Here is an 11,200-nt window from a genome sequence, read left to right as displayed (position 1 = left end):
CCGAGATAGAAAAAAATAAAAATGCATCGTTTTCTACTGTTTAGGATCGACTCACTAGTTATTATCAATTTACAAAATCAATCGTCATTTTACTCAAAATCGATTTTTTCATGAGTTGTTCTCAAATCTATCTCATTGCCTGCATTCTTAATTAAGGAAAATACAGGACCTATTAAAGTGAGTGAATATTGTATCATTCATAGATGTTAAATCGTTCCATTTGCTGCTACTTATGTAGGTACTACAGGCCTATAGGTTTTGACGTTTTCGTGCTAATTGACGAATTAAAAAAACCTATAAAACGTCATCGGTGGTTGCTTTGTGTCAGTGCCTTGTCTTATCTTCACGAACAATTTATCTAAACAATAGAATTTCCAGATGGTACCGTTTTGTATGTGTACAAAAATACAAAAATAAGTGTCAGTAAACGTTTTTGAAGTGTTGTCCGTGATCATTATGTGATTACTTTCTCTTTTATCGCTTCAGTGACTGTGAATTGCGACACACAGAATGAGTCGTTCTACCAACGAAATGTTATTCAGCCTATCGGACACCCCGAATGGGACGATCGATGATAGCTGCATGCTAGTGAACACATCGCAGAGTATTATCATCACGGGTGCCTACAATGGAATCCCTCAGACTTTGATCCTAAATTTGATAGCATGGTCGTTCCTTATTTTATTGTTTACTGTGCTTCGAAGGACGGCATGGAACTACGGGAGAATGGCACTCGTCCAGCGCACCAGGGGTCGCTGGACAAACTTATTCTATCGCGCTCGAGATGGTGATGCATTGGTCGAGCGCCGCCGCAGTGCAGACGAGTCTTCAAACATTGACGAAGGGCTCTTTACGTGGGTGCCGGCCGTGTTTCGCATCACTCGTGAACAGGTTCTCATAAAGTGTGGTCCTGATGCTGTGCACTATCTTTCCTTCCAGAGACACGCTATTACACTAATGTTCATCATAACCTTAGCATCCATTGGTATTATCTTGCCCATAAATTTCCAAGGGACCAATTTAAATGTGGACACTGGAACATTTAGTCGAACAACACTTTCCAACTTAAATGGAAGATCTTACTGGCTTTGGGTACATACCTTACTGTGCATCTCTTTCTTACCTATATCAGTGCTTATCATGAGAAGATGCACTGGGCGCAAACCCGTCCCTACATCTATGACTGGGACCATCATGATAACGAACATAGCCAAGGCTGACAGAAATGAGTCAACCATTCGAGCCTATTTTGCTCACAACTTTCCTCATATACAAATTGTAGACCTTCGCTTAGCTTATAACATCAACAAGCTCAATGAAGTTTTAGAACAAAAAGAAATGGTAACTGAAGCTTTAATCTACACTGATACATATTTCAAGAAGACTGGGAAACGTATTGCTGTTAAACCAACTTTGTGTGGACCTGAAATTGATGCTTTGGAATTTTACACAAATGAAGAAAAGAGGTTAAAAGATGAAGCTAAGAGAAGTCGTGCCATGGTCCTCAATGATCCTTTGGGAGTTGCCTTCTTAACTTTACCCTCATATCAGCTAGCTGAACATGTGATGAACCACTTCAGTCTCCATCGTGGCTGGGTGCTGTCACATGCTACTAACCCTGCAGATATTATTTGGGAGAATCTAAGTGTGAAGCCTGGAATCTGGTATGTTAAGGCCATCATAGTCAACTTTTTCCTCTTTGTTGTTTTGTTTTTCTTGACTACTCCTGCATTTGTTGTTAGTTTGTTCAACAGGACCGTGGTCAAACCAGATTCTCCTAACAAAATTACTTCTATCATCTATGATTTCTTGCCCACATTATTATTATGGACCATGGCTGCAGTGATGCCAGCCATTGTAGCATTCTCTGATAAATTCTTGTCACACTGGACCAAGTCACAGCAAAATTATTCAATTATGACAAAAACTGTATCATATCTCCTACTGATGACCTTGATCTTGCCATCATTAGGTCTCGCCAGTGCCGAGGCCTTCCTTATGTGGACATTACAACACCAGAATAACACAATGCGTTGGGACTGCGTGTTTCTCCCTGACAAGGGTGCTTTCTTTGTGAATTATGTTATCACCTCAGGCTTTATTGGTACTTCATTAGAGTTGATTCGTTTTCCGGAATTGTTCTTATATGTGTGGTATCTATTGCAATCAAAATCGAGAGCGGAAAAAAGTTACGTGAAAAAGGCTATATTGTACGAATTCCCATTCGGCGTGCACTACGCTTGGAGCATTGCGATATTTTCCATCACCACGGTGTACAGTCTGGCGTGCCCGCTGATCGCGCCGTTCGGGCTCATCTATCTAATGCTGAAGCACGTGGGGGACAAGCACAACTTGTACTTCGCGTACGGGCCAAGCGACATGAGCGGCATGGGCGGTGGTCGGATCCACGCCACCGCTGTCAGACTCATACGAGTCTCCGTTCTCCTCTTACTGATCAGCATGGCCGCCTGGGCTGGTCTCCGGGCCGGCTTCGAAGCTAGAACTATAATATTGATAATGGCCTCGATTGTGGCTTTCGGGACGTTTTTGCTGTTGAGTCCGTTTCCGAGTTGCACCCCACCCGCGCCCCTGCAGGCCGAGTCCAGTGTGAGGTTCCAAGAGTACATCGCCCCCGTGCTACTAAAGCCGGTGGATACGCCCCCGACAACGACGCCGACGACCCCGGATTACGGGGCATCATCGCCTGTTAACAACAATTCATACAATTCGGGCCCCATCAACATTTAAAATATAAATCGTTACTTGCAATCTTATTTTATCACGTGATAATTATTACATTTTCGTTAAAAGATGGATGCTATCTCGCGATAATAATGAAGAAAATGATAGCTATCGATTTTTTGTCGATGTCGATTTGATAAAAAGTATTAATGTGTGATTAAAAATATATATCATTGTAAATAAATGTGCAATATTTTTGTATTTAATTTAAAAACAGGACTTGTATCCAAGATATTTTAGACAAAAATACACATCTACAAAATAAATAAATAAATAAAATAAATGTAACGAAATTTTTGACTGTTTACGTTTCATACATGCTTTTTTTTCGTGAAAATTCGACTAATTTAATATTTCAAAATAGTATGAAAACATCAGATTGTGTTTTATATAATAGTAATGCACTTCTTATTCGAACTAGTTACATTTACAAAAATGCAAAATTTTAGATTTTAGAGTGAGTGTGTTAATCAATTGGAATTACTCAGTATTGTCACGCCGCACACGCGCGAGTTTCAAAGGTCGTTCATTAAAAACGAACTTCCGAACGGAAAATTAAAGAAAATTCCACTCTACTAGAGAGATTGATCTAACTAGTTTGTTATTGTATACGCTCTCAATATTATTGTTTATCGCATGTTAGTTTAACCTGTGACTGGCTGTGATCATGAACACAAAACAGAATTTGAAAGTACATAAAAATATTCTTTTTATGTTCTTTCGTCCTTATTATTTTTTTATTTTTTATTGCTTAAATGGGTGGACGAGCTCACAGCCCACCTGGTGTTAAGTGCTTATGTGGCCCATGGACATCTACAACGTAAATGCGCCACCTTGAGATATAAGTTTTAAGATCTCAGTATAGTTACAACGGCTGCCCCACCCTTCAAACCGAAACGCATTACTGCTTCACGGCAGAAATAGGCTAGGCGGTGGTACCTACCCGCGCGCACTCACAAGAGGTCCTACCACCAGTAAAATTACTTACTTGCATAATATAAATATTACTAATATAAATTTGCATAATAATAATTTAAAAAAATCGCAGTATTTAATAATGATCCACATTAACACGGAACACAGATTTATATACCGACGACGGCCGGTATCCCACCAGGTCCGGCCTTTGTCAAAGCACTCATCCATCTTGGTTATCAACCCAAGCTTCCCGTGTGGCACCTGTTACCGATCCAATCATTTGTTATTCGCTTACTAAACACCGAGATCTATTTAGCTCGTATGACGCATTATCAGCGCCCATTAAAAAGTCCAGGTATCACACTTAAACAACTCATCGAGTCTTTATAAAGGCGCTTATATTATTTAGTTACGTTTTAATATTGTGATATTTCTTTCACTACCGAACTATTTAATCTATTTCTGTACCTAGATTTTGTTTTGGCCAAAAGTAATACTAATCTGAAATGTACATACCTACTATGTACTCAGTACGTTTTTTTTGTACCTTTTATTTATAAAAGATCTATTATGTAGTTACATTGTATAGGGAGAATTGTGGTAGTTCTATGAAAAAGTTTTAATTTTGTTATTTTTTATTGATGAGATTTTATTTGTTGATTTATACTGTTATATACAATACCCACTATTCAGTTATGTACTAGCCAGATGTTTTGTATTGTTACCTTAAAGTTTTTAATAACTAATAGAAAAATCAATACTTAATAAAATAAATCAATGTTTTACGATATCACGTACCATTAACGAAAAATAAATGTTTTTCAACTATAACAAGTTTTTTCATTACTAATTTCAAAGGGTTTTGTTTTAGTATATATTTTAAAACGAATAAATTACTATACTCCTGCAAATTTTTAGTACATATACCTATAATACTATAAAAACTAATAGGATGTTAGAAATATTTGAAGGTAAATAAGATAATTTCAACAGATTTCAAAAAAGCATGTTGTAAATTACACTTTTGTTTGTATACCTCAGAACTCTTTCCTAGTGAACCGATTTTGATGATTGTGATTTTTTATTTGAAAACTGGTGCTTATCGTGTGGTCTTATTATTAATCTTGCAAGATCTGACCAGTAGTTTTTATGCGATATCGACTACTTTAATGATATTTTCATTTTATTTTAAAGTTGGTATCATTTTATTGTTTTTTTTTAGTACTTTTTAAATACACAGTACTAAATCAAACATTGAACTGACTACTTGTGTGTGCGTGTAATCACACTAATTATTGAATTTATAATGCCACCCTGCTAACACGAACTCAGCTCTTCTGATAGAGTGGGTGGTTACCGTGGCTCATGGAAGTGGGCTACGACAGGGGCGCACCCAGGCCGCTGAGCACCGACGGCCCACCTGATGGTGAGTGGCTACCGCCGCCCGTGGACTCCAGCAATGCCAGGGGCAGAGCTAAGCTGCTGCCTATCGTTAAGTACTCTTCACAAGACTCGTGAAGGACATGTCATAGCGCTCGGAAAACACCGTGGAGGGGAGCTCATTCCAAAGCCGGATGGTACGTGGCAAAAAATATATCTGAAAACGCACTGTGGATGACCGCAGTGGCTCCAGGTAGTACGGATGAACTCTACTCCGGTGCGGTGGTAATTCGAGCTACAGAATATTTACCTAGTATTCCAATGAAAACGGTGAACGTGCTATACCTATAGCTTCGCAAGAGCGTTAAAACAATTCAAATGTGACATAATACATGACGCTACCTACGGTTAGCGTGGCTAGAAATTATTAATTTAAACGTAATTTATACCTATATTGTAATTAATTGAATTCGAACGATCCTCTTACGAACAGGTTTAACTTGAATGAATTAGAACGACTGACCGCTTTTATAACGAAACTGAATAGGTAAATGGTAATAGGAATGCCAAATAACAATATATGTAATAGGTAATAGGAACGGCAAATAAGTGTGCTCGGTGCAATATGACGTCTTAACAAAATTATTTCTACGCGAGTTTTTCTAACATCTCTCTTGATTATAATTTTTCCCAAACTAACTTGTGATACTTAAGAAAATACCTATATAAAAGACGATGAAATTTTAATAGCTTCAAACATTAAACATCCTATAATAGACGTTACAGTTTCGCTTCGGCTTCCTACTAAATATCGTATAACATCAATTATCGCGTCGTGAATATTACAATATTACACATGTCGAAATTCGTAATAAATATTTGTGATTAATTACCGACATATTGATTAGTAACAATGTGATATTCAATATCATCGGGGCCTAAAGGATAAGAGGGCGTGTGTACCTACTCGTATCAAGCGATGCGACGCGGCGACGATGCCGCGATGCCTTTGTTCAAAGCCCGCAGGCTGGTAACAATTTTTGTAATGAAATACGCGTCTGGGCTCCGGCGACCACTTGACAACGGATGGGCCAACCATCTTAGCAATAAACAAAATAAATTAAAAATATTTCGTAACATTTCATAATAACCAAATTACAATAATTATCTAAAACCGGAACTTTTACGGCACATTCTTTAATTATTCTAAGCATAATGTAACATCTAGATTTTCTATATGCTATTTATTCTATGTATATCCTTCAAATGGGAATTAAAAAAGAAAAATAGTAATACAAAAAAATCAATGTTCAGTTCACATTTGGCAGAAGTGGAACTTTCACAAATATTCTAATCCTCGCGCAGGCTAAATTATATACATACATGGATATGCTTGTGTCGTTTTAACACAATTTTATTAGCTTGAAATGTATGTTTGTTCGTCTGTATCGGAATATTTGAACGTCATTTTCACCGACTACGCGACTTCAAGACGTCTGATTAACTTGAAAATTTACACAGGCATCAATGACCGTGACAATACAATCATTTTATAACTTCGCTCTCATATCATGACTAATATCAGGATTAAAAAATATGAAATAAATTGTTAGTTTGGTTTGCTATGTAGGTATTTGAGCAAAATAATCCAAACGTTTCTAATATATACTCGCATGTATCTACTAGATAGCTATCGCATCGTGAACACCCACTTTGACAGCGGTTTAGCTGGGCCCTGGCATTGCGGATGCCCATGAGTGACTATGACCACTCATTGCCAGGTGAACCCTACGGTCGTCGGCCTTTAGAGATAAAAACAACATGTATTAGATATCTGCTGTATGATTTAAATCCCTGTATAGTAACGTCACTCAGCACTTGTACATATTATTATGTCGACTTGTTAGGTTGACCACGGAGCTCATTCGAACTCATTACCTTTGGCAAGACCTTTTATCGGAGTCAGTTTTATATCGGTTTAATCACTATGTTCAGAAATTCTGAATACATAAAACACAACGTGTGTCTATATTTGGAAAGCTCGGTGTTTAACATTGCCTTACGTCACGTGACCTTGCTTCGTAAACTACTCGGTTCCGAATATTTTATACAGAATTTGTAAAACGCGATCTCAATCCTGTTTTAATTTTATGTTATCACTTTGAAATTCGTAAGCCGGGTATTTTCGCTAGTCGTGTGTATGAAGTATTCCTTTTGATATCTACATTAAAGTACTTATTCAAAACACTGGAAGGAAAAAATATTACAGATGGAGAAAAAAATCGTGTTAATCAAATCAAGGGCAATCAAACATCATTTCGGCACTCAAGAATTTTTTTAATTTGCGTACACAATAGCAGTCGTTAAAAAATCGGTTATCTGTAAAGTCGGTTTACTGACGATAGTTGAACATAAGAAAATACTGATGGAATGGTTTCAATTTTCAAAAGAAAATTTTAATTTTATTTGTTTGATAGATATTTTGAATGGACAATTGACACCACATTCACTTTTCACTGAACTTCATACTTGACGAAAACATGTAAATGTATTATTGTATAGCAGCTGTCCACGCGGAGGCCGATTGTGCCTCTTTGTCGCTCGTTGCGCTCGCTTGCACTTCAAGCCTTAAATGGAACGCCTCAGAGCGAGGTAACGCCGCATGATTTATGTTTTTTCGTGCGTGCAGCCGGCTCCATCGAATTATAAGACGTTGTCACGTCAAAAATTATATAATGATATTAAGAAAGTTTATTTCAAAATGAAATCTATTCTAGAAACCCTAGAAAAGGAGAACAAACTAAAGGTCGTATTGAAAAAAAAAGTTACGTAAAGTGCTTTAATATGTTTTTCCTTTTCTGTTACACAGCGGTCAGTTCAATCAATCAGTTCAATAGAAGGTATTTCTTACAAGTTGTTATATAAAAGATTAGCTAATGGGATTTTATCGTTATTCGGAGGATTTAGGTCACATCAAGGTGACACATAAGTGAGCGGGGTGAGGCCGTGAATGCAGGATTAAAATATAAATATGATATCTACCTTAGTTACGTTAGTTATATATAAGAAGTAGGAAAATAATAAGGATATTAGAGGAATATAAATAGAGCTCCAGTCTCGAGTCGTCTGTAACGATCTATTAGTGAAAGAATGAGTTACCTTTCAGTAATATATTGCTTAGTTGGGTGGACGAGCTCACGGCCCACCTGGTATTAAGTGGTTATCGGAGCCCATAGACATCTAATGTACGTTATTCACCATCGTGGAAGTCAATCGTGAACATTTGTTAAGTACGAATTGCAGTAGAAAAATTGGTACTTGCCAGCGGGATTCGAACTCTGTTGCATCGCAAGATACGAATGCACTGGACGTTTTATCCTTTAGGCCACGACGACTTCAAATTGTTTTAATCCATGCGCGTCCATTAATTATGTTAAAGATAAAACTATAATAGTCAATAGTTGTAGTTTTTATTAGAAGCTCAATGAAAGTGCAGAATGCTAATATTTTTTATAAATTATGCATACAACGTAAATGCACCACCCACCCGAGATATAAGTTCTAAGGTCTCAGTACAGTTACAACAGCTGCCCTGCCCTTCAAACCGAAACGCATTACTGCTTCACGGCAGAAATAAGCAGGGTGGTGGTACTTACCCGTCCGGACTCACAAGAGGTCCTACCACCAGTAATTACGCAAATTATAATTTTGCGGGTTCGATTTTTATTACACGATGTTATTTCTTCACCGTAGAAGTCAATCGTGAACATTTGTTGAGTACGTATTTCATTAGAAAAATTGGTAACCGCCTGCGGGATTCGAACACCGGTGCATCGCATCGGTACATACGAATGCACCGGACGTTTATCCTTTGGGCCACGACGACTTCATAAGTGTGTGTAAGAGTGTGAGTGTCAAATACTTAATTGTGTGTGTAATGTTCTTTTGATTGATATATGATTGATTTAATATATTAACGTCCGGTGCATTCGTATGTACCGATGCGATGCACCGGTGTTCGAATCCCGCAGGCGGTTACCAATTTTTCTAATGAAATACGTACTCAACAAATGTTCACGATTGACTTCTACGGTGAAGAAATAACATCGTGTAATAAAAATCGAACCCGCAAAATTATAATTTGCGTAATTACTGGTGGTAGGACCTCTTGTGAGTCCGGACGGGTAAGTACCACCACCCTGCTTATTTCTGCCGTGAAGCAGTAATGCGTTTCGGTTTGAAGGGCAGGGCAGCTGTTGTAACTGTACTGAGACCTTAGAACTTATATCTCGGGTGGGTGGTGCATTTACGTTGTAGATGTCTATGGGCTCCAGTAACCACTTAACACCAGGTGGGCTGTGAGCTCGTCCATTCATCCAGGCAATAAAAAAAAAAAAGTAGGTAATTCAACGTACTGTTAAGTGTAGTATTTAAAAAGTTTTGGTAACTTAAGTTTTTTCTTAATAGTACTAATTTCCATATTCAGCCATAAGTTGCGTTTATTGTGAAATTATTGACCACACTGAATAAGCTTCTCCATTGGAGGTTAAAACGACAAATTAACTTTTATGGCGATAAGCGCGTTAATAAATAATACTTAATATTAAAAAAAGCTTATTCCTATTCAATTATAAGTTTAGCACGTAGAAAACTTTAGAATTGATAGCTGTGTAATTTAATTAATTATTCAGTCTTCAGCATCGCTAAATGAAAGAGATAATAACTAGATCATAATCTTATAAACACTATTATTTAGCGGGTTTTTGCAACAATTAGCACATTTCACGATGTCCTGATATATTTGTGCTGTTGCATGCACCATGATCATAGGTAGGCAGAAAACTGTGGGTAGGATGTTATTTGCAGACAAATCTGTCTACCCTCTTTCTTGCCAGTTCTTGGGTGTTGCCAATACAACTGTTCATGTACCTCTAGATTTTATTTGTTATTGGGATATGATTATTAATTGCTTTTAAAAATAAATCAAATTCTGAGTAATATATAAATACTATCTGGCGCACAGAAATTTTTATTCTAAGCTGTAACATCATTAGTTTAATGTATAACGCAGAGTGCTTCTAATATTAAAAAAAAAAACTTATTTGTAACTTTAAAAAGACTAGAAATTTATTTTCGTTGATATAATTTAATTTTAATGTTGGTCAGTTTGTGAACAAGATGCCACCCGCAGTCTCAATCACAGTAGGTACGTTGAAACGTATTATTTTCAAAATAAATTAAACATAACGAGTGCTAAGATACCTACCTCTACATTAATAAACTACATTAAATGAGTCGACTAGTATCAAAGCCGGCAATGTGACTTTTGGACAATTATTGGTAAATCAGAAAAACGAATTATTGACTTTGTATTCCATTGGCAGCCACAAAACTCTTCTGAACGACATCTTAGATAAATAACAGGTTAAGTATTAACCTTTATTTAATGCAGGTTTTGAACCGTATTCTTTGAAGGAGACGATTATATTCAAATCAATCTGTATTGACATATCAATAAATTTTTTTTGTTTAAATGCACAGATTGCCACCTTTGATAATAGACGACTCAAATATAAAGAAATGGTGTATATTTTAAAAGTAGTTCCACCATCCAAGCCTCTCTGTCCGGTGCCGTGGATCGAGCCGAGGAGACTGCAGGTAAGACATGAACAAAACAAACGGTGACTAATCGGTTTTAAAACTCATGAGTTCATTAACATAATATTTTACACTACAGATTATACTGGTATTTTGATAATAATTTCAATATATAAATTCTCGTGATGATGCCCGGTTTTAAGTAGGTCTAATAGATCAATGAACTATTGCCGAACCCATGTATATACGTCACAATATGAATTCCGCCGGTCATCGTTCTTGTCGAATCCGTCGTTTGCGACGAAGGGCTCGGCAAGTAAATTAACCCACAGACACAGCCCACTGAGTTTCTCTCCGGAACTTCTCAGTAGATCGCGTTTCCGATCCGGTGGTAGATTTTGCGAAGCACGTTCTTGCTAGGGTTCGTGTTAGCAACATCGTCAGGTTTGAGCCCCGTGAGCTCACCTACTAGTTAAGGTTACGCTAATATTATGGTCTCTGGACCATCAGTTTAGGTAGGTTAAGAAAAAAAGTGAATTCCGCAGGATGGTGTCCCTGTGAG

At 37.3% G+C, this 11,200-nt stretch overlaps 1 protein-coding gene across 1 annotated transcript; it reads left to right on the top strand.

Moving 5' to 3' along the window:
- The first annotated feature begins 116 nt into the window (after positions 1 to 116).
- On the top strand, positions 117 to 4,491 carry LOC101738431 (CSC1-like protein 1). The gene has a single exon (XM_038011087.2). It carries the CDS (start codon positions 511 to 513, stop codon positions 2,746 to 2,748), a length of 2,238 nt encoding a protein of 745 aa, XP_037867015.1. The 5' UTR covers positions 117 to 510; the 3' UTR covers positions 2,749 to 4,491.
- Positions 4,492 to 11,200: the final 6,709 nt, after the last annotated feature.

The sequence above is a fragment of the Bombyx mori genome, chromosome 5 (genome assembly GCF_030269925.1).
Source record: "Bombyx mori chromosome 5, ASM3026992v2".
In the NCBI taxonomy this organism is placed as follows: domain Eukaryota; kingdom Metazoa; phylum Arthropoda; class Insecta; order Lepidoptera; family Bombycidae; genus Bombyx; species Bombyx mori.
This window is presented reverse-complemented; position numbering and strand designations above follow the sequence as displayed.

Coding starts and splice junctions, on each gene's coding strand:
- LOC101738431 (XM_038011087.2), top strand. CDS start 511: ATGAGTCGTTCTACCAACGAAATGTTATTCAGCCTATCGGACACCCCG.